The following is a 22,861-nucleotide window of genomic DNA, read 5'->3' as shown; positions in this document are numbered from 1 at the left end:
GGCACCCACCCAAAAATTATAAGGCCCCTAGTTTAGTCGAAGAGCAATACCGAGAAGTTGTGTTGGACACGGCTTTAACACTTTGCGCGATTAGTATACGTTAATTAAAATATGGCAGATCGCAAAGATGTCATATAGTGTATAGCTTTATTATCGGAAAATATAAGGCAATAATACGCTTGCTTTTATACTTCAAAATGTATATTATGTTTTCTATACAATAGAACTGAAACTATAATTAGAACTCAACGTATAATGCTCGTAATTGAAAGAAAAATACAAATACTACTTCTAAAAAGCGGAAAATATATTTCATGTCTTTTGTCAAGAAAGTTTCAACGGTGGTATGGTAAAACAGGTCTAACGTTAAAAAAGTCTAAGTCCACTTTTCCAGATTAGGATGCGTCATGGGCTGCTAGGTGTAATAGGTTATTGCTAGATTGCGAAACGATAGTTTCCAACGTTATGGGGTGCCATACTTACTTAGATGAAATATTTGGTATAGGCGACAATGCGGAGTGAACGGAACCACGCAACCCGGTATCTAAATTATATTCAGCGATGCTTTCGTTAGAACATATTGTCACTCAATATCTACTGTGCGCGAAGCGCAACGAAAATTCTGGGTAGTAGGCTACATGACTTTTATGAAAATTAAATGTTGGTACTACGTGAAAACAGTCCCGAAATTCCTTAGGCTATCTTTCTTATTGGGGGGTTAAACTACTTCTACTTGACAAACTGAAAATAGCGAAAAGTTAGTAAGTCGATCACAAAATATTACGAAGTAGAAATAAAAGTAGCGAGAAAAAAAATCTACTCGAGTAAGTACCAGAAGTAGAAGAAAACTACTTGAGTACTTCGAAAAAGTAGAAGTACTTCGCTACTGACCACCTCTGTGTACAACCCACCCTTAAGTTTGTTAATCACTACAGTATTCACCTATGGAGCACTGGCTATGAATCCTGTGGAATCTACGCATTATAAGGGATTAGTGAAATGCTCAACATATTCTATACAATGTTGTACCCCAGAATAATGAAATCCGACTTTTCGAACGCTAAGTCCCGACAATATATCAGCTCGCAAATATAAACTATAATACTACTTTGCATTTCAATAAATTAATCGGCATATTTTCCAATTTAATGTGCGGTGGATTAGGAATTGGGAGTGCATAGCTTTTGCTGCTGATAAATACTGGCGAAGAATTACGACATGATGTACAATATGATTGATATATATTTTTCTCATATTTTCAGACGAAGTGATTATTACTCAAAAATCCAACCATGTGATATAAGGTAACTATAATGACAAATTTTTACACGGCTAACCAAAATACTACTTACTTAAAAGAAGTACCGGCTAATGGACTGAATTGTGACGGTCTTACTGAAACTCGTTGATACTTTTAGAAACCGATTATTGAAATTATGTCAATTCATATTGACTCTTTCTAAATATGTTAACAACAGGCGAAATAGCAACTTGACCGTTGTTACCAATGAGCCTGGAAAAGGTATCAACTTTGATGCTTTCTGTTGAATCACATATGTTACATTTTTCGAATCTCAGTTACCCGCACTTCCGTAGCATCCAATTAGAATCTCTACTTTAAACAGACTACTTAATGTGGAACCTTATTGGCCCACCCGCACAAAAGTAAAGGCTTAAAAAATGTCAGCCTCACGGCGACAACGCCACATCGTCAAAATATTACACGGAAATATCAATCTTCATGCTCTTCTCTGATCACGTCGTCTTCCCAGTCCGTAGGCGATACCTCCAATCCTTGCTGCATGAATGCTGTGAAGGCATCCATTCCTGGTATTCTGAATTTTCGGTGAACCATGGGGTAGTACACGGCCGGCGATAAAACCATGAGCGCGATCCCGTAGACGTATGCGAGTTGCGGGTCCGTAACGAGAGGCACCAGCACCAGGAAAATGGCGAAAAGGACAACCAGCACAGGAATTGCGATTGGCACCTGAATAGAAGAAATGTAGTGCGTTAGTGCTACGATTAGGAGTCTTATTCTAGGTATTACGGATACAGCATCTTGATCAGACCCCAGCATGAACCTGATCTGATAGAGTTCCTGGTGATATTAGTGTTGGGATGGAGTCACTGTACCTTCAAGCCAATTTAGAGCAGCAATAACTTTTTGGAAACAAGAAATGGTGAATATTTCCGGGAGAACATATGGGGTGGGTATCAATGTCGACAGTGGTATTTTGTCTTCAATTTTGTTTTCGTAAAATTATAATAATGATTAACCAACTAGAATACTAGATGTACGAATGTTATTTGCAGGTTAATACGAGCTCCTCCTCGCTAATCAATAAATACCACCTTCCAACAGTGCGAAATGTATTAGGCCTACTCTTGTGGGTTCAATATGGCCACTGGTGGCTAAATAGCAGTGGAGAATTATGAATGAGTTCGTAGACGCGTGTTCTAAATCGTGAAAACTAGGTCGACTTGTAGGCTATGGCTAGAGAAAATTATCCTTGTTATATAAACATACAGACAGCGACAATGATTTCGCTGACAAGACTGAAAACAGTACCGTTCGCATTATATATATTACTTACTCTGTATGGCCTTGGTATGTTAGGATACTTTCTGCGAAGAATAAGTACAGCAGCCGCACATAATCCGTAAAAGATCCAAGCTACAAAACTCATGATGCTGATGAGTGTGTCGAAATCTCCCGGAAGTATGAGAATCAAAATCATAGCCACTTGCACGATGATCGCTGGTGCTGGAGTAGTGTGAGCTACGCTGACCATCGAAAACAGCTGCATGAGAACAAAATGGGAAATTCATCACTAGGACGATTTTCTGACATGTCAAAATAAGTCAACATTGTAGCGTTAGAAAAAAAATGTCAATTTTGTCTACAAACTCAAAAATTGCATTTAATTTGTATCGTAGATCTTTACACTGTCGGTGAACTTATGATTTGACATTTTACATCTTGTAGGCCTACCGTTGTAGACGGCCCATCGTCTGCTCATTGTGAATCATAAACGGTCAAATGTTGACCTGGTGTTGTGCTCAACGTACCGCAATATCCTAACTGGAGCAAGACTGCGTGTGTCACGCTGTGTCACCAGCAGAGGTGGTCAAAGTAGTCAAGAAAGCTACTGAAGTAGAAGTAGTAGTAGCGACGAAAAAAATCTACTCAAGTACGAGTAGAAGTACTTCTTCCATGAGCAACCTAAAACTACTTGAAGTAGAAGTAGAATTGACTGACTTTAAATCTACTCAAGTAAGTAAGTAAGTAGTTGTGCAAACGATCCTAATTCGTTCACATGGATTGTCAAAAGGTGCAAATTGAACTATGCGAAAGGTGCCGAGCTCGATTCATATTGATATTGATGCATACCAGGAGGTATCCAATTTTCGACAGCATAAGCAATAAGCATTCTTCCCCATCATGGGATGAAAATGATAGTATTGATAAGGAAATGCGATACTAATCCTCTGTTTTATCGAACAGCACGTTTTAGAAAACATCATGGTATATGACACCCTCTCCCATATCAGAAGGCCCGTAGTTTAGTCAAAGAGCAATACGGAGAATTTGTATAGGATACGGTGTAAACATTTTGCGCGATTAGTAAACGTTAATAAAAAAATATGGTGGACCGTAAAAATGCCATATTGTGTAGCTTTATTTCCGGTAATTAAAAGCATTACTACACTTGTTTTTATACTTCAACATGTATGACCTCCAGACAAACAAACTGATATTCATTAGATATCTAAGTATATGATGCTGGAAATTGAAAGTGAAATATAAATACTACTTCTAAAAGCGGAACATGTATTTGATGTCTTTAGTCCAGAAAGTTTCGAAGGTGGTATGCTAAATCAGCTCTAAAACTAAAAAAAAAGTCTGAGTCCACTTTTCCAGATTAGTATGCGCCATGGACAAGCCAGATTACGATATGATAAGTAAATGCTAGATTGCGAAACATCAGTTCTAATCGTTGTGATGAGCACTATAAACTGTGATGAAATATTTCATATGGGCGAAGGGCGACAATGTAGTGTGAACAGAACCAAGCCAGCCCGCTACCTAAATTATATTCATCGATACGTCCGTGAAATCATACTGGTTACTCCGTATCTACTGCGCGCCAAGCGCGACGAAAATTCTGAGCTTTACTCAACTTTTATGAAAATTAAATGTTCGTACTCCGTGGAAACAGCCCCGAAATTCCTCAGGCTATCTTCCTGATTGGAGGATTGAACTACTTCTACTTGACAAACTGAAAATAGCGAAAAGTAAGTAAGTAGATCACAAAATATTACGAAGTAGAAGTAGAGGTAGCGAAAATCAGATCTACTTGAGTAAGTACCAGAAGTAGAAGAAAACTACTTGAGTACTTCGAAAAAGTAGAAGTACTTCGTTACTGACCACCTCTGGTCACCAGCAGTGTACGCACAACTTCAGTGTTGTCAGCCAGTAACTGCTGCTGTTGCACGTTCTTTTTCCATTCTTAGCAATCTACTTACTAAGGACAGACACTTTCTACCGGAGAATGTGAGAAGGTATCCTTCGTTGCACTACAACAAATTGTAATTATTTCTACCATAATGCGTCATGTAACTACTGGAATTCTTCCTAGGTCCAGATTTCGTTTTTCATATAAAAATCTGTCAGTTTCAAAGTCAAAAAGTTTTTTTCAGGCCAAACTGCTTCGTCAGGACAGACAGTTCCAACCAGAAATCAAGATAAGTAGTACAATTCTAACATAATGTGCGAAAACACCTAATTTACATAGCCTACATGAGAGCAAAATTTTGTCAAATTTACGTTTTTTAAGGTAAAAATGTCAAAATTAAGTTTTTGAAGTAAAAATCTTCCGTTTTCTAGGTAAAAAAATCGTCCTATTCCTCACAATCAATCTCGTGACACAGCCTGACATAGTGCGATGATTACCGATTAGGGATAGACAAAATCGAGTCACAGCTGATTCGGATCAGATTCTGACAATTTGGCTCGAATCGGAAAACCACTTCTCAATACTATTTTATTGATTGACATTTACTGGAGGCATTAGCCATTGGATACGAAATATTGCTCCCTGTATGGGGGAAATATATAGTCTTTTTGAAAGCGTATGAGGCGCTGAAGGTTGGAGGTATTCGTTTGCCTGATTGAAAAGCCAAGTAATAATCCCATTCCCAGGGATTGATTAACGTTGATGCTTTGTTATTGAAATGTATCGCTATAATTCATCATTCCTAACTGTTTGTATCAGATGTTTGAGATATAGGCCTACTGGAGGAGAATATGTATAATCCACACCTTCGCGTTCATCATTAAAGTTAAGGAAACATCATTAGCATGAATGAACGAACACATTGAGTTTTAATGGAAGTATGGTGTTGAAAGGATCATGAAATCGCTTCATACAAATGGTACAGTTACAGCATATTTCGGGAGCTGTCAATATACACCGCTTCCGTTTTGACAACAATGTCGTCATCCCTTTTGATGCGATTCAACATGTATGATTCGATACGTACGGCATGAAATTAATTCGATTCGAATCAGTATTTCATTTTGCCCAACCCTAGCGGTGATGTGCATGTATGCCCATGCACATCAGTGTTATGGGTCAATATTTTGAAAAGAGGACGAAATAGCTACAGCAAATATTTGATAATATCATGTAAACGTGAAATGAATGAGAAGCTATCTTGACACTTTTTAATATGACGCCATATCGAGCCAAAAGCTTTAAAATCCAATAGACTCCCGACTGTCGCACATCACTTCCATATCGAAATCTTCTCATTAAAATAGGTAGCCTATAACATATATATGACATGTTTGCAGAGGCTTTCATTCCGAATAGCGAGTTGAAAACATTGCTCGCCATACCAGTGAGCCGTCGAAACTATAACGTCAAAACAGTGAGTTACATAATAACGAGTGTTCCATGTACGGATTGTACGCAATACAGTTGTATCGTCACAGACTCTCAATTTCCTGTCACTCCGTGGTGTTACTGATTATTTAGCACCCGTCGTTAGATCTGATTATGAATTTCGAAACGTCCTGACTATAGTTGTTATTCGGAATTCAATGTTTGAATGGTCCTGCCGAAAAAGATAAAGATCTATGATGGAGTTGGAAATTTTTAGCGTGTTTTTCAGCGTGACTCCTGTTGATGCTCCTAGAAAGTTGAAATACTTCAGCCTCACCGTGATGACATAATTGGAAGCTATGTATCTTTATTACGATAATTTTGCTTCCTGCTGTAAAATCCTTGTGTGGGTGTTGATGTAAGGAATCTAGAATGAAATATAATTGACCCGCCAGACATTCTGCACATTTCATGCGGCCCGCTATTGCACGAAGATTCATCAATGACTCGCTTATATCACACTCTCCGTTTCGGCACCCGCCGTTGTGCCAAGACGCAGTTTTCATGCGATGTCAATGTTGAAAATACGTCAGGAAAATCAATCTACATACCTGGGGCAGATGCTCCCTCCTTGAGGCTGCGAATAGGACCCGCCCCCCGGTAAGAAGGGAGCCATTCAACGACCCGAACACCGAGAGCGACACTAACACAGGCATCGTCCAAGCGAAACTTGGGAATACCCTCGATGCGAAAGTGACCGCGACTGCTTTGGAAGAAAGCATGTCCGCTGGCGTCAAAACTGCAAAAATAAGTGCAGCATTGATTTCGGAAGGTTTCGGGAATTCTCGTCATCATTCGGACTCATTTCTTCATGTACTCTCTATTTAGTATGATATTTATTATTTACATGCTCATGGGTGCCAGATGTGGTCAGTAACAAAGTTCTGTTAAGTTTTCGGAATACTCAGGTAGATTTTGACTACTAGCACTACTTACTCAAGTGGTTATGTTTCAGGAATATCCCGCTTCTACTCAACAATTTGTAAGAAAAACTAATTACTTCTTACTATATCTGGGCATGGATCGGTGTCGGATTGGATATCCGGCCGGATTTTCTCATTTATGGCCACAGCCGGATCGGAGTCGGATCAAGACTTTTTATATTACGACCAGAATTGTCATTGATGAGCATGGCTGTTGTAACTACAATCTAAATTCAAGGCGGTCAGTAATACACCACATTTGAACATATTTACGTGTTAGACAATATTGTGTCTTAATGCACAATATGGTATCTAGATCAACATCTAGTATTGAGCATTTGACTCGACATCATGCATTGGTACACATAATATTGGGAACACATTAAATATGTTGAAATGTGGTGTCTAGCTGCACGCCTTGAATTTAGAGTGTTGTAAACACCGATCACACTTGTGTAGTGTGTTAGTTTCAATACCTCTGAGATTTTAATGTCGCGTTTCTTTTGTTGTAATATATCATTCATCCCGTACCGTATGATATACTGTTTTTGTAGTTAGTTGTAGTTGTAAGTTAGTTTTGACTTGCGCAAATCGCTACATCTACTCGTAATTGAGTAGAAATTTATGAAATTACTTCTACCTCTACTTGACCACCACCGGTGGACACACGAAGAGATATAAAGACAGGGGAACTTCTATTATACAAACGTCCACTTTTGCGCAGAGGTGGTCAAAGTAGTCAAGAAAGCTACTCAAGTAGAAGTAGAAGTAGCGACGAAAAAATCTACTCAAGTACGAGTAGAAGTACTTCTTCCACAAGCTACCTAAAACTACTTGAAGTAGAAGTAGAATTGACTGACTTTAAATCTACTCAAGTAAGTAAGTAGTTTTGAAAACCGTCTTAATTTGTACGCATGGACTGTCAAAAGCTGCAAATTGAGCTATGCGGAAGGAGCAGAGAGCTTGATTCGTATTGATGCATCCCAGGAGGTATCAATTTCAGCCAGAATAAGCATTCTTTCGCATATCATGGGATGCAAATTATAGTATTGATATGAAAATGCGATACCAACCCTTTGTTTACTAGAAGACCCCGTTTTAGGGAATATCATGGCATGGCACCCTACCCCTATATATAAGGTCCCAAGTTTAGGCGAAGAGCAATACGGAGAAGATGTATCGGATACGGTTTCAACACTTTGCGTGATTAGTATACGTTAATAACAAACATTGTGGATCGTAAAATTTATATTTAGTGTAGCTTTATTTTAGGAAAATAGAGGCATTACTACACATGCTTCAACATGTATGTACTGCAGACAAAAGAACTGAAAATAATTAGAACTCAAAGTATGATACTCGGAATTCTAAAAATCGAAAAATATATTTCATGTCTTTTGCCTATAAAGCTTCAAAAGTGATCTGTTAAAACAGGTGTAACGTTCAAAAAAGCCGGATTTCCAGAATAGCAGGACACGTCATGGGCTGCTAGATTACAATATGATAGGTAATTGCTATATTGCGAAATGGTATTTCCAGATGTTATGGTGGGCCATATTTACTGTGAAGAAATATTTGATATCGGCGAGAATGCAGTGTGGGCGGAACCAAGCAATCCAGTACCTAAATTATATTCACTGATACTTTCGTGAAAACATATTTGTCACTCCATAACTACTGTGCGCGAAGCGCAACAAATTTTGTTAGATTTAATTGACTTTTATGAATATTCAACGATGGCACTCCGTGAAAACAGCCCCGAAATTCCTCAGGTCAATTTCGTATTGGGGGATTAAACTACTTCTACTTGACAAACTGAAAATAGCGAAAGGTAAGTAAGTAGATCACAAAATATTACGAAGTAGAAGTAGAGATAGCGAAAATCAGATCTACTTGAGTAAGTACCAGAAGTAAAAATGCCATATTGTGTAGCTTTATTTCCGGCAATTAAAAGCATTACTACACTTGCTTTTATACTTCAACATGTATGACCTCCAGACAAACAAACTGATATTCATTAGATCTCTAAGTATATGATGCTGGAAATTGAAAGTGAAATATAAATACTACTTCTAAAAGCGGAACATGTATTTGATGTCTTTAGTCCAGAAAGTTTCGAAGGTGGTATGCTAAATCAGCTCTAAAACTAAAAAAAAAGTCTGAGTCCACTTTTCCAGATTAGTATGCGCCATGGGCAAGCCAGATTACGATATGCTAAGTAAATGCTAGATTGCGAAACATCAGTTTCAATCGTTGTGATGAGCACTATAAACTGTGATGAAATATTTCATATGGGCGAAGGGCGACAATGTAGTGTGAACAGAACCAAGCCAGCCCGCTACCTAAATTATATTCACCGATACGTCCGTGAAATCATACTGGTTACTCCGTATCTACTGCGCGCCAAGCGCGACGAAAATTCTGAGCTTTACTCAACTTTTATGAAAATTAAATGTTCGTACTCCGTGGAAACAGCCCCGAAATTCCTCAGGCTATCTTCCTGATTGGAGGATGGAACTACTTCTACTTGACAAACTGAAAATAGCGAAAAGTAAGTAAGTAGATCACAAAATATTACGAAGTAGAAGTAGAAGTAGAGAAAATCAGATCTACTTGAGTAAGTACCAGAAGTAGAGGAAAACTACTTGAGTACTTCCAAAAAGTAGAAGTACTTCGTTACTGACCACCTCTGCTTTTGCGTAATGACGTCATCCACCATGCTGGGCATCTGGTGCCGCCACTAAATATTACCATTTTACTCACCTGACAGGTAAGCGATGTTGACCATGATGTAGAAAAGCGTGACGACGATCATCGAAATGATGATGCTTCTCGGCAATGTTTTTCCTACATCCTTTACTTCTTCAGTTATATAGTTCAATTTGTTCCATCCGTTATAGGAAAAGAGCCCCTTTGAAACATTTCACCAGCTGAAACTACCGGAACTTAAAAGTTAAGGTATATCCAAGTCTGCAATTGTAATCAGCTGGTAATCCGCGCCTGCACAGAACTCACGAAATTATGCATCGCCTTTGCGGTGATAGTTTAAGTAATATTCTCATTAATAGTCATGGAGAAGTGAGCAGTGAGCACTGATCAGCTGTGACAATCTCACATACGGGGAAGCCGAAAAAGGCTCTCATGACCTAAATGTATGTCGTGTTACGAATGGAATGTGAATGAATATAATACGATAAATATCCATCGCTGTTACATATTCGTTAACATGAAAGTTACCCATTGTGCAGATCATATTTCGAATGATTAAAAACCGACTAATATTATGTTATTTTGTTGAGGTCGAAAATTAGCCTACTATTTCGAGAATCCCTCTGGTAAAACAGAACATCAAGGTTTACGTTTTAGACCTGTGTGATGATACAGCTTCCAAAAATAAATTGGTGAATAGATTTTGTTCTGATGGATAAGATGAGTAATCACTGGGACAAGTTTTTGCAACTTTTGCGAATTTTTTTTACAGCTTCTGGCAGCTTCCTAAATACCCAGAAGTTATGTAGTATGGTGTTTTAAGCTGTTTGGAGGATTCATATATTGCAACTTTTTGCAACTTTTCTCCATTATTTTCATGCAACTTTTTGTAACTTTTTCGATTTATCAAGAAACATTTAGCAACTTTTTTCGATTTTTCATTTTTTCTGAAAATATTTGGCACTATATGTAAATAAATCGCTTGATTATTTGACTGTCGTTTAAATTTGAGGTCGTTTCTGATTTGACGTACATTCAGACAAGATCGCCGACAATTATACTGGGTAAAGTTTTTCAAGCTATTAATTTTGTTGAAGTCGCCAACACTGAGTTTTGCTACAATGCCTTGGATACGGATCGATTCGAGTATCTCATACCTTAATAATTTGAAGGAACTTGTCCATAAATGCAACTTTTTAGTGCAACTTTGTGAAAAATAAATGCAACTTATTACTGCAACTTTTGTGAAAAATAAATGCAACTTTCCACGGATTTGACTGCAACAAAAACTTGCCCTAGTAATCACTCTTTATTGGAACGTCAATTATATTTTGAATGCATATGGGCATGGACACCAATCACTAGTACCAGAAAATGCCGAGAGAAAAATATCGCGAAGGCTTAACATGACGATGTCATATAGGTCAGTTCTGTGAACTCACGACTGAAATCAACCTGTGATATATAAATATCATATATAGCCTATCTTTCGAGCTAATTAATTATTGAAGCTATACACAAATCCAGTACTTCATATCATGCAGCAATTGATTTTATGTGGATATACCTACACGGACATTTGTGGACAATACACGAGAGTCAGCCGTAAGCCATTCACGCAGTGTTGGTTTACTTTGTGCTAATCACATTTATGTAACAGGAATTAAGCACGATGCGATGGGCAAACTCAGGGATTGTTTGCTCGTTACGTTGAATACATAATGCACGTATACTCCAACCTACCTGATAAAACGCCAACCCCACTTGCCCGGCTGTAATACCCGCTAACACGTCGGGATCGAATGCATTTTGGAAATTAGTAATCCCGACAGGGTCACCCATTCCCAACCTTGTGAATCCAGCGATAACTATAGTCAGCATGCCGATAAATTTCGCTACAGTGAATACGATCTGCACTTTGGTGGCAGACTTGACACTGACGTAATTCACCAAGCCTAGAAATAAGACACTGGCTGCAGCCGCGAATTTAATCGCCGAATCTGGCGGGTCGCATCCAGGATAGAATGGCGTCGACAGGTATGTTCCGAACACTATTGCTTTTGCTGCATCCGAAGCTGGAGATATGATAATCAAAAAGCAGAGGGTGTACATGAAGGCAAACGGGCCGCCATATCCAACATTGAGGTACGCAAATTCTGCACCGGATTCGCGTATAGTAGTTCCCAGTTCGGCGTAACAGAGCGCTGCTAACGCTGAAAACAGACCGCACGCAATCCACAGAATAAGACTGACACCAACGCTCCCATTTGTTCCAGCTAATACTCCAACGGGTGATACGAAAATCCCGGATCCAACAACGCTTCCTGCTATTACAGCTACTCCACCCCAGAGTCCTATTTGCTTTTTTAGTTCGAATCTATCCTCCTTTCCTGATTTGCTAGGCGAGCTGGCGATTGATGATGTCTCCCAAGACTTAGGCATGGCTTAGTTACTATGCAATGTTTACACGTGAAAAGGATATTAATGAGAGTTTTTTTTCTACAAAATGAGGCAGGTGAAAGGGGTTGGCACTGCAAATGTTTGATATCCAACTCGCCTAAACATTCACTTCTCTTCGAAACTATAACCAGCCTTACCATTCTCTCCATTCAGGGATAGTTCATAGCCATATAAGCTTACCATATTTTATGACTTCAAAAAGTGATGCAGTGCATCATGTCTACAGTTGCAAGATGATTCCTGATAATAGTCTTAGAAAAAGAACGGATATCTTATATCTATCATCAACATGCTATCTCCCGAGCATAAAAAGTATACCGACGTAATGAGTAGCTGTGGTAATAAAATTTCCTCAATCAGATTTGTCCGCACAGCGATTAGCAAACATTACCCAATAATGCTGATGTTTGCTTTAAGCATTTCGCGACAACATATCGTTTCAGTAATAATCGTTCCGTCGCAATGTATCCTGTTGATGGCATGCCGATTGTCCAAGTAGCGCAGCTAGAGGAATTTACCGCGTATATGAGATTGAAGTGACTTCTTTTTAATTTCGTTTAGATAAAGATGAATGGTCAAGGTTCGCGTGAACCGAACACGAATCGAGAACTGAATGCTCACGGTCATCTCAAACGTGATATGTCGATGATATCTGTTAAAATGCCTTTTTCCTCTTTCAAAGCTTTTCACGTGATTCTCTTTCAGTAACACTACCATGTAATGCCACTACACATGACTAATGACTATATCCAAAGCAGTGATCCCAGAAGGCCAGGTTTTGACAAAATATCAATGCCGGAGTGAAGTTATTGACAATGCCTAATGAATTGCCCCCTTTGCAAACTCATATTCGCGAATCTCACGGCAAATATTTCATAACTACAGCAAGTTAACTAACTACAGCAATTGAAGGTCACAATTATAAAGATAAATAAACACGTAGGCGGAAAGCTACTACAGAATAACGGCTGAAGTGCACAATAGCGCCCCTAAACTTCACATGGAGAAATAACAAAAGTGGGGTATCAATCAACACATGTGTGTGAATACGATCGCTTCAAGACAGACAGATCGACTCGCGTTAAGATGCTATCAATACCCAGCTAGATTACTAGGGTGATATAGAATTAAAATCTATATAAATATGCAGGTGAACTTGCAATTGCAGGACGTATTTGCTCGCAGAGGCAATGGGAGATTGTAAAACAAAGCCGTCTGCCATACAGGATATCATATCGCCATCAAGTTTTTCTGAAATACATATGATTTTGCTATCAATCTTGATGCTCTGATCTGATAACGTCGTCTTCCCAATCCGTAGGCGATACCTCCAGCGCTTGCTGCATGAATGCTGTGAAGGCGTCCATTCCTGGTATTCTGAATTTTCGATGAACCATGATGTAGTACACGAATGGCGACAGAACCATGAGTGCGGCGCCATAGGCGTATTCAAGTTTCGGCCCTGTCACGAGAGGCACCAGCACCAGGAATATAGCGAAGAGGACTACAATCACGGGAATCGCAATCGGTACCTGAGAAAACGGAATTGTTTTAGTACGAGGAAGTGCTGCTGCAAAAATTCTTTATCAAATAAATCAAAATATTTTACTAAGAACTTCGGGTGAGGCTATATAATCGACAAAAACGTTTAGTCACAAATACTAATCAAACAGAATTTATCGTAATTGTGATGATTTTCCCCGGGACTATCAATCGGGCATGTCGGTTTCATTTGCATTTGCAGAATGAGTATTCAGTTGCATAATACATAGCCTACAACGAAAAAGACACGATGCGGTCCTTTATGCCATGGACTTGAAAACATGCTGATAAAGTTGACCGATTTTGCTGTAAATGAACTGGTAAATTATAGAGAGCAGTGGTTTCCAACGTGGGCAATATTACTCCCCAGTGGGCGATTTTGAGAAACGGGATGGGGGTTGGGCGAAAACAACAAAGGAAGCGAAAACTTACGAACGGGGAAAATGTTAGAACGTTCAGTCAGGTACATTTAACTAACCGGACACCGGCATAAAATACACATGAAAACGGGTTATTTTGGAGCTGTAGCGAAAGTTGACTAAAAAAGTTAAACTCGCCACAAACTATATCCTCAGATACCGGGATTTATGGGATCGTATACAGAGATAAACAGAACACGTCCGAATACTTATACATATATCGGATTTGCAGTGAATTAATCAGGTATATATACACCGAATTTGTATTCGCCAACCTCAGTGAAATATTTTCCAGTGGTATGTAATGTGTATGACTTACTCTGTATGGCCTCCGTAAGTTGGGGTGCCTTTTACGGAGAACCAGCACCGCAGCCGCGCATAAACCGTAAAAGATCCAAGCCATGAAACTCTGGATACTGATGAGTGTGTCGATATCTCCCGGTAGTATGAGAATTAAAACCATGGTCACTTGTACGATAATCGCCGGTGCTGGAGTCGTGTGAGCTACGCTGACCATCGAGAACAGCTGAGAACGAAATTTGTAAAATTTTGAAACTATCATTCGGCACATTGCACACATCTGATTATAAAGCTATGACTGCTTTACGTCCCTATAAATAAAATTCATAGTGCAATGATCATTATAACCAATGAGTCATGATGTCATAAAGTCCTATATAAGTAAAGGAGTTGGGCGATTAATGTAGTTTACCATATGACTTTAAATATTTAAACTCTATTTACTAATAATTAGGGCGATTTTGTTTGACATGTCAAAAAAAGTCAAAATCAGGTCAAAAAATGTCAAAATTGTTTACCAAGTTAAAACTTTTCTGCAACCTGCATTTCGTTTGTATCGTAGATTTTGCACTGTCGGTGAACTTATCATTTGACATTTTACAGCTTGTAGTCTACTTTATAGGCTTGCCGTTGTAGACGGCCCATTATCTGCTCATTGTGAATCATAAACATTCAAATGAAACAAATAGGTTGGCATGGTGTTATGCTCAACGTACCGCAATACCCAACTAAAGCACGACTGCGTTGGCATTGCATAGTTATTATATCAAGAAGTGCACGATGAAAAATTGTAGACACCATTGCCAGAATGAAGCAACGCGGTTTGTCACCAGCAGCGTACGCACAACTTCAGTGTTGTCAGCCAACAACTGCTGCTATTGAACGTTCTTCCTCCATTCTTGGCAAGCTACTTACTTAGGACAGACACTTTATACTCGAGATTGTAGAAAAGTATCTTTCGTTGTACTACAAATTTTTAATTATTTCTGCCATAACGCGTAATGTAACTACTGGAATTCTTAATAGGGCCAGATTTCGTTGAAATATTTGTTTTTCATGGAAGTTTTTGAGGCAAAAAGGTTTCTCTCAGGCCAAACTACTATGTAAGGACATACAGTTCCAACCAGAAATGAAGATAAGTAGTACAATTATAACATTATGTGGGAAAACACCTAGTTTGCAAACGTTAGGTCAAATTTGGTCAAAATTAAAATTTTTAAGGTAAAAAAATGTCAAAATTTTGATTTTTTCTTGCGCTTTTAGGTAAAACAAAATCGCCTACTAATAATGTATAAACCATGCCCTCTTGAAATTTTCATATAAGGTCACGCTCCACCAAGTATACCTTCAATCTAGTTTAATCCTAGCTCAAAATGTTTCACTTCAAACGAATGTAACGCATGTATGCATGCGATACCTTAATCGCAACTTAGACAGTTGCCCAATGTATACCTGGGGTAGATACTCCCTCCTTGAGGCGGCGAATAACAGCCGTCCTCCAGTAAGAAGTGAGCCGTTCAGCGATCCGAACACTGAGAGCGACACTAAGACAGGCATCGTCCACGCAACACTTGGGAACACCCTCGATGCGAAAGTGACAGCGACTGCTTTGGACGAAAGCATGTCCGCTGGCGTTAAGACTGCGGAAAGAAATACAATGTCTAGTTAGCAACATCTCGTCGTCAATCGCATCAGAGCAAAACAAAGCAAAACAAAACATTAGTCATTGTCAGGCTGAGAATCACGTTGGGTCTACAAATATTTCCACTCTACTAACCTGACAGGTAAGCGATGTTGACCATGATATAAAAGATTGTTACCGAGGTCATGGAAATGATGATGCTCCTCGGCAGTGTCTTTCCTACGTCTTTTATTTCCTCTGTTATGTAGTTGAGTTTGTTCCACCCGTTGTAGGAAAACAGCCCCTTAGGAAATTTTAACAGTTGAATCAGCTAATCGTAAGAAGTTTGCATTTGTAATCAGTGCCCATTCAGTAAAGTTGTGTAGCATTGTCGAGGTGAGAGTAAATAAATGAATGCTCTGGAGTGTTTGAAATGCGCGTTAAGCTTAATCCATAATTCTTGATGTCGGCCAAGCATATCGGTGAAGGTCCTTGATATCGGTATCGGCTCAAAATTGCGATATCAAGTGACACTAACTGTTCGATGGTTGATTATTCCGTCTTACAAATGATTCGAGACATCGAATCGGGTTCAACGTCTTTGTGTAAATCTGTGTTTTTATGAGAGCAATCATAGCAACATATTGTGGTAGCCTACATGTAGGCCATGCTGTAGTGCACTAACTGATAGCAACTTGGGATACTGGTTAATCTTTAAGGGCTGTCTCTAACGGAATGCATAGCGGGCTAACCAATATAATGACTCAATCATGCTACTGTTTTTATGACGACATTAGCAATAAAACATGCACCAATTCTCTTTGAGTCTGTTGGAAATTGCCGCTATACAGTACAAGTGTCAGGGTAAGTAGGTTTGTGAAGCTTCTTCCCGCGACCAACTGCTCGATCGTGAGCCCGTGAAAAATCTCAATTGTTCGCAATCAAACAGAAGTTGGCTGCCCAACTTCTGTCTGGATTTTATGAACTAAAACCATTATATTAGGCGGAAAAGAGTCGACGAGGATTTCATTTCATCCGAATTACCTTGCATGTTGACGATATATGACCAATTTAACACCTGGTCACCAGAGATGGTCAAAGTAGTCAAGAAAGCTACTCAAGTAGAAGTAGAAGTAGTGACATAAAAATCTACTCAAGAACAAGTAGAAGTACTTCTTTCATGAGCAAATTAAAACTGCTTGAGGTAGAAGTAGAATTGACCGACTTTAAATCTACTCAAGTAAGTAAGAAGTTGTGAAAACGATCGTAATTCGTTCGCATGGACTGTCAAAAGCTGCAAATGGAGCTACGCGAAATGTATAGAGAGCTTGATTCATATTGATGCATGCCAGGAGGTATAAATTTTCGGCATAATAAGCAGTCGTCCACATTTATTTTAATTTCATTTTTTATTTATTAGTTATCGACTGTGAAAATTGCTCCTGTCCCGGGTGGCTCGGCTCTGAAGACTATGTCATATCGAGCCTCCCGTCTACCTTGCATGTCACATTTCACTGTTACATTTTTGTAGTGTTATGTTGATATGTAATGTATACGAATAAAGATTCTCTCTCTCTCTCTCTCTCTCATGGGATGTAAATGATACCATTGATATGGAAATGCAATACTAATTCTTTGTTTAATCGAATACCCTGTTTTAGAGAATATCATGGCATGGCGCCCTTCCCATATTATAAGGCCCCCAATTCAGTCGAAGAGCAATACGGAGAAGTTGTGTCGGATACGGCTTTAACACTTTGCGCGATTAGTATATGTTAATTAAAAATATGGCAGATCGTAAAAATGCTATACAGTGTAGCTATGTTTTCGGAAAATATAAGGCATTACTACACTTGCTTTTATATTTCCACATGTATGTTTTCCAGACAGAAGAACTGAAACTATAATCAGAACTCTGCGTATAATACTCGTAATTGATAGAAAAATACAAATACTAGGCTACTTCTAAAAAGCGAAGAATGTATTCCATGCCTTTTGTCCAGCAAGTTTCAACGGTGGTCTGCCAAAACAGGTCTTGAGCTCTAACGTTAAAAAAGTCTAAGTCCACTTTTCCAGATTAGGACACGTCATGGACTGCTAGGCAGTGTTGGGATGACTCGAGTCATGACTTGACTCGAGTCAGACTCGGGTCAACTTTTTCGCATGACTTGACTTGACTCGAGTCACTTTGCAAAAATGACTTGACTTGACTCTGTGCTTCAGAAATGTGGATTGACTCGTGACTCGGAGCAAAATTTACGAGTCAATATCAAGTCATCTAGTAAACGGTGTCGATTAAGTCGCTGCATCTTTTTGATGTTCGGATTGTTCGCGATACGCCGGTGTGTCAATTGTGAGAGCAATCAGTCATTCACTGATTGTACTTTTCACTGAGCCTTCATTGTTACATCGCAAAAAAATGGATCGAAAACGAAATTATCACAGATGACGTTTAAGTACTAGCTGTAGAATAATCTAATAGCAACGTATCTCTGTTTGTTAGACGACTCTTGTATGATTTGAATCGAACGAATATAGTTTATGCGTTTGAAATCTCACGGATGTGTGGATGGGCAGTGTATTGTACCATATCAATTTGTTTCAACTTCTCGGCGCTTCGTATTCAAACCACTATTTTGGCTCACGTATTTTATTTGCAGCTCTCAGCGTGCCAGCGCGATACAACGCTTTTTTGCACGTATATTTAACTTAATACTCGTTATTTGATTCGAGGTATATCACCAATCAATCTGTCATTCACACAGCTAGCAAAATGTATTGACTTTGAATCATTACTCATACTTCGAAAATTCAATTTGACTTGAATTGTGACTTGACTCGTGACTTGACTTGACTTGACTCGACTTGACTCGAGTCACCTCCAAAAAACGAGTGACTTGACTTGACTCGAGTCACCTTCGAAAATCGATTGACTTGACTTGACTCGAGTCAAAATGTGCAATGACTCGAGATGACTCGTGACTCGAAGATAGTGACTTGATCCCAACACTGCTGCTAGGTATAGGTTGTTGCTAGATTGCAAAACGATAGTTTCAAACTTTATGGGGGGCCATACTTAGTGTGATGAAATATTTGGTAGGCTATAGGCGACCATGAGGTGTGATCGGAACCAACCCGGTATCTAAATTATATTCAGCGATACTTTCGTTATTACATATTTGTCAGTTCAAATCTACTGTGCTCGAAGCGCAACGAAAATTCTGGGTATAACATGACTTTTATGAAAATTAAATGTTGGTACTACGTGAAAACAAACCCAAAATCCCCTATAGGCTATCTTTCTTATTGAAGGATTAGACTACATCTACTTGACAAACTGAAAATAGCGAAAAGTGAGTAAGTATTTTACAAAATATTACGAAGTAGAAGTAGCGAATATAAGATCTACTTGAGTGTGTGCCAGAGGTAGAGGAAAACTACTTGAGTACTTCGAAAAAGTAAAAGTACTTCGTCACTGACCACCTCTGCTGGTCACACACCATTACTGGGGATAGGGGCTAATTCAATGGAGACGAGGGACATGTTAGTGTACTATATCCTTTTTGATCGAAGCCACTTTTGTCAATTGCGATAAACCAACTCAACGCCTGTTCGCTTGTTACATTGAACACATTGCATGCATATTCTTGTGGTAAAAAAACATACCTGATAAAACGCCAACACAACTTGACCTGCAGTTATACCCGATAGCACAGTCGGGTCGAAACCGTTTTGGAAATTATTAATCCCAATCGGTTCGCCCATTCCCAACCTTATAAATCCGGCAATCACTATGGTTAACATGCCGATAAATTTCGCTACAGTGAATACGATCTGTACTCCGGTAGCGGATCTCACACTGACGTAGTTTACAGTTCCGAGAAATAACGCACTCGCCACCGCCGCGCATTTTATTGCCGTGACCGGTGGGTCACATCCAGGATAGAATGGCGTCGCTAGATATGTTCCAAATACCATTGCCTTTGCTGCGTCGGCGGCGGGAGATATGAATATCAAAAAGCAGAGGGTATACATGAACGCGACGGGTCCGCCGTATCCAGCATTGAGGTACGCGAATTCTGCGCCCGATTCGCGGATCGTCGTTCCCAGCTCGACGTAACATAACGCTGCCAATGCGGAAAACAGACCGCACGCGACCCACAGCAGAAGGCTCACGCCAACGCTGCCGTTGGTACCGGCTAACACTCCAACGGGCGATACGAAAATGCCCGATCCGACCACGGTACCAGCTATAACGGCTACTCCCCCCCAAAGCCCGATTTGTTTCTTCAATTCAAATTTTTCTTCCTTTCCCGATTCGCCAGGCGAGCTGGAAAGAGATGACGTATCCGAAGAAATGGGCATGGTTTGCTTTCAATAAGATGCTCAGAACATATGAAAACCAACGCAATGTTTTATCTGGGAAAGGAACATATTAAGGACGAAAATTTGCGGAAAAATGCTCGCAATTATAACATACAGCGTGTAAATACACTAATATCCCAAACACCTGAACCCTTCATTGCATTCGTGGGTTGCTCACATACTTTCAAAACCGCTGCGTACTACCAATCCTCTTACTATACAACGGATATCTACAATTGTGCATTCCTCGGATCGCGCACAAAAGATTGCACAATACGCTGAAAAGAATGGCAAATGTTCCTCTGTGGGATTTGTTCGTGCAGCTATTAGCAAACATTGCCCAAAGCCGTTTTTGTTCGAGTGAGATTTAATCTTATTGATGCCAATTGTCCGACGTCCGACTGTCCAATGCCAACTGTCCAACGCAGTTAAAATATACAATGTCTATATATACTCGAAAATGTCAACGCCACTCAATTTTATTCTGAAGAGTTTATATGGGCATATGCATATTGCATATATGCAATTTCACTGACTACCGGTAGACAAACCGACATTCCAACCGAAATGAAGTAAATAAATACGATAGATAGAAAGATTGATTGACATCTCAGAAATATGATGTGAACTCGTCAAAAAGTCAACTGTGTGACGAAGGCCAATATCTTTCTTCCCATATCCAAGCATCTATGCTATTTACCAATGAAATCAGCGCAGACTGGAGTCCACGTCTTTAATGTTAAAGGTCACACTTGTCGGTTGTTATGGTCAAGTATAGATTTCGGGAACGCAGTAAGCGCATGCCACAATATGTAGATGGTAGGTGGTAGATGATCACAACCATAGGCTTAGCCAGCGGTCAAATGGGTCATCCCCCCAAATGTTTCTTTTTGAGTAGATGTATTCTGTTATGTTCGTGCATTTTACGTTGGTATCGTTTGTTCCTTATTTGTCTAGGATTAGTATTTACCGCCAATCATTATTTCCTCGTGTGTCGTGCTTCGTATTTATACCCTGCGTTCTGTTGTCTACTCGTCTTTCGTTTAACTGCACTCTGGATAGTGGATAGTGGAGTATTTGGTTGTATTAAGTTAAGCATCGGCTTACTGGACGCTGGGCGGTGCGAAACCCTCGTGGTACAACCGATACTTCCAATCACTTGCACACCTAGGAGAAGTATGGCCATCAGGCCTTCATGCTCCGACCCGGGATCTGTGTCAGCTTGCCTGGCCAGTATCCCAGTCACAAGTATGGTGGCGGCGGGACAAGCCTCCGCAGACGCCCCCAGCCAAAGTCTGCTTGTGACAGCCGTTTGAACCTAAAATGGTAGAGAAAACTATTGAAGGGAAAAATGGCAACACGAAGCAACCTGAAGGGAGCTCTCGGGTACTTTCTACCCAAGAGTGACCTATTACGGCGCTTGTGGCAATAGTTACCATGGTGAAATCCCATGGGGCTGCCACAAGCGTAACGGGGTGGAGGTTTACTGCGGTTCCTCCAGGTTACCAATAAAAAAAAATAGTGTCGCGTGTCGTAAAGTAATTCTGCTGTATAATATACTGATTTCATATTGCAACCTCGTCGTATTGAGTTATTGTTCGAACAAGATCAAGAACATAGCATATCCAATTTCGCGTTTAGCGGAATATATATTATCAGTATATTTTTTAATTGGTGAGTACCCGTTTCTCAATAAATAAAAATGGAACAATAGGCCTAAATATAAGTAAGCATGATGAACAGAATTGTATCTAAATGTATTCGTATTTGCTAACTGTGGTTGTGGGACTATTGTGAACCTGCCTTTCGGCGCCACAAAGCCACACCAAAGCAGATAAAGTTTTAGCCAACACGAAGTGCGAGTAGCTGATTAGCTTAAGTAGCGTGCGTGTGAAGAGTGCTAGCTAGGCATGGTGTGAACGCAAGGTTCAAGCTCGCATTCTGTGTGTTAACCTCGGCAATTTAGAGGTTGACGTTCACAAACGAGCCTTGTAAACCTTTTTCATATATTACAATTTTTCACGTCATTATAACATCTTTGTATGAAATTCTTTGCATTACAACTTCAGGCCACTCTATGCATGGCGCTGACAGCATGCAAAAAAGCAACACCAAACGAGCATGCATCTTGCCAATCTCAGATATTTTAGTAGCTTTGATACAAAAGTTTGCTACAAATATTCCGCTTTCCGTTTGTGAATATTTAGTGACTCTCTGCTGCGAGCTTGACCCGTAATCACACAACATCAAGAACGAATGCAGGTAGGAAGCGAATTATGCTTATTCAACCAATCAATGAACTTGATATGAAGAATACATCGTAGTCTAATGTAAAAAGTCTATAGCAGGCGTACGGTATCCATCTTGATTTGATATGTTCATTGTATCATAAAAACCAAATTATTGCGATTGGGGTTTTGGCCACTGTATAACTTAATTATGGTGCAATATCCGTAGCAAGCATATAGAAACCCGTTTTACACTCTGCTCAATATCAATGGAGCATGAAGCGATAGCCAGATGCCTAATACATTGTTCGGTTTGGTCTCTAAGCAGTTAAGGCGTAAGCTT

The 22,861-nt window shown here is 39.6% G+C and overlaps 2 protein-coding genes across 2 annotated transcripts; both read right to left on the bottom strand.

The window, feature by feature from the left end:
• Window positions 1-205: 205 nt before the first annotated feature.
• Window positions 206-12,100, bottom strand: LOC145457058 (b(0,+)-type amino acid transporter 1-like). The gene is made up of 5 exons (XM_080335214.1): window positions 11,327-12,100; window positions 9,638-9,785; window positions 6,503-6,690; window positions 2,598-2,804; window positions 206-1,990 (listed from the first exon to the last, which is right to left on the bottom strand). Exons 1-5 carry the CDS (start codon window positions 12,023-12,025, stop codon window positions 1,733-1,735), a joined length of 1,500 nt encoding a protein of 499 aa, XP_080191340.1. The 5' UTR covers window positions 12,026-12,100; the 3' UTR covers window positions 206-1,732.
• Window positions 12,101-12,311: 211 nt separating this feature from the next.
• Window positions 12,312-20,340, bottom strand: LOC145457963 (b(0,+)-type amino acid transporter 1-like). Its single transcript, XM_080336251.1, has 5 exons — window positions 19,592-20,340; window positions 16,082-16,229; window positions 15,757-15,944; window positions 14,324-14,530; window positions 12,312-13,575 (listed from the first exon to the last, which is right to left on the bottom strand). Exons 1-5 carry the CDS (start codon window positions 20,288-20,290, stop codon window positions 13,318-13,320), a joined length of 1,500 nt encoding a protein of 499 aa, XP_080192377.1. The 5' UTR covers window positions 20,291-20,340; the 3' UTR covers window positions 12,312-13,317.
• Window positions 20,341-22,861: the final 2,521 nt, after the last annotated feature.

Source organism: Botryllus schlosseri, chromosome 15 (genome assembly GCF_051294905.1).
Source record: "Botryllus schlosseri isolate E-star chromosome 15, Bs_hap1, whole genome shotgun sequence".
In the NCBI taxonomy this organism is placed as follows: Eukaryota; Metazoa; Chordata; class Ascidiacea; order Stolidobranchia; family Styelidae; genus Botryllus; species Botryllus schlosseri.
Note: the sequence above shows the minus strand (reverse complement) of the source record. Positions and strands in the feature narration are given on the sequence as shown.

Bases quoted from the DNA above. Each gene is read 5' to 3' on its own strand.
- LOC145457058 (XM_080335214.1), bottom strand. From the start codon at position 12,025: ATGCCTAAGTCTTGGGAGACATCATCAATCGCCAGCTCGCCTAGCAAA. The intron at 9,786-11,326 runs GTAGGTTGGAGT...AATGTTTCAAAG, and splicing joins TGGGGTTGGCGTTTTATCAG to GGGCTCTTTTCCTATAACGG. The intron at 2,805-6,502 runs GTATGTAGATTG...GTTCTCATGCAG, and splicing joins GGAGGGAGCATCTGCCCCAG to CTGTTTTCGATGGTCAGCGT.
- LOC145457963 (XM_080336251.1), bottom strand. From the start codon at position 20,290: ATGCCCATTTCTTCGGATACGTCATCTCTTTCCAGCTCGCCTGGCGAA. The intron at 15,945-16,081 runs GTTAGTAGAGTG...TTCTTTCCGCAG, and splicing joins CAACATCGCTTACCTGTCAG to TCTTAACGCCAGCGGACATG. The intron at 14,531-15,756 runs GTATACATTGGG...TTTCGTTCTCAG, and splicing joins GGAGGGAGTATCTACCCCAG to CTGTTCTCGATGGTCAGCGT.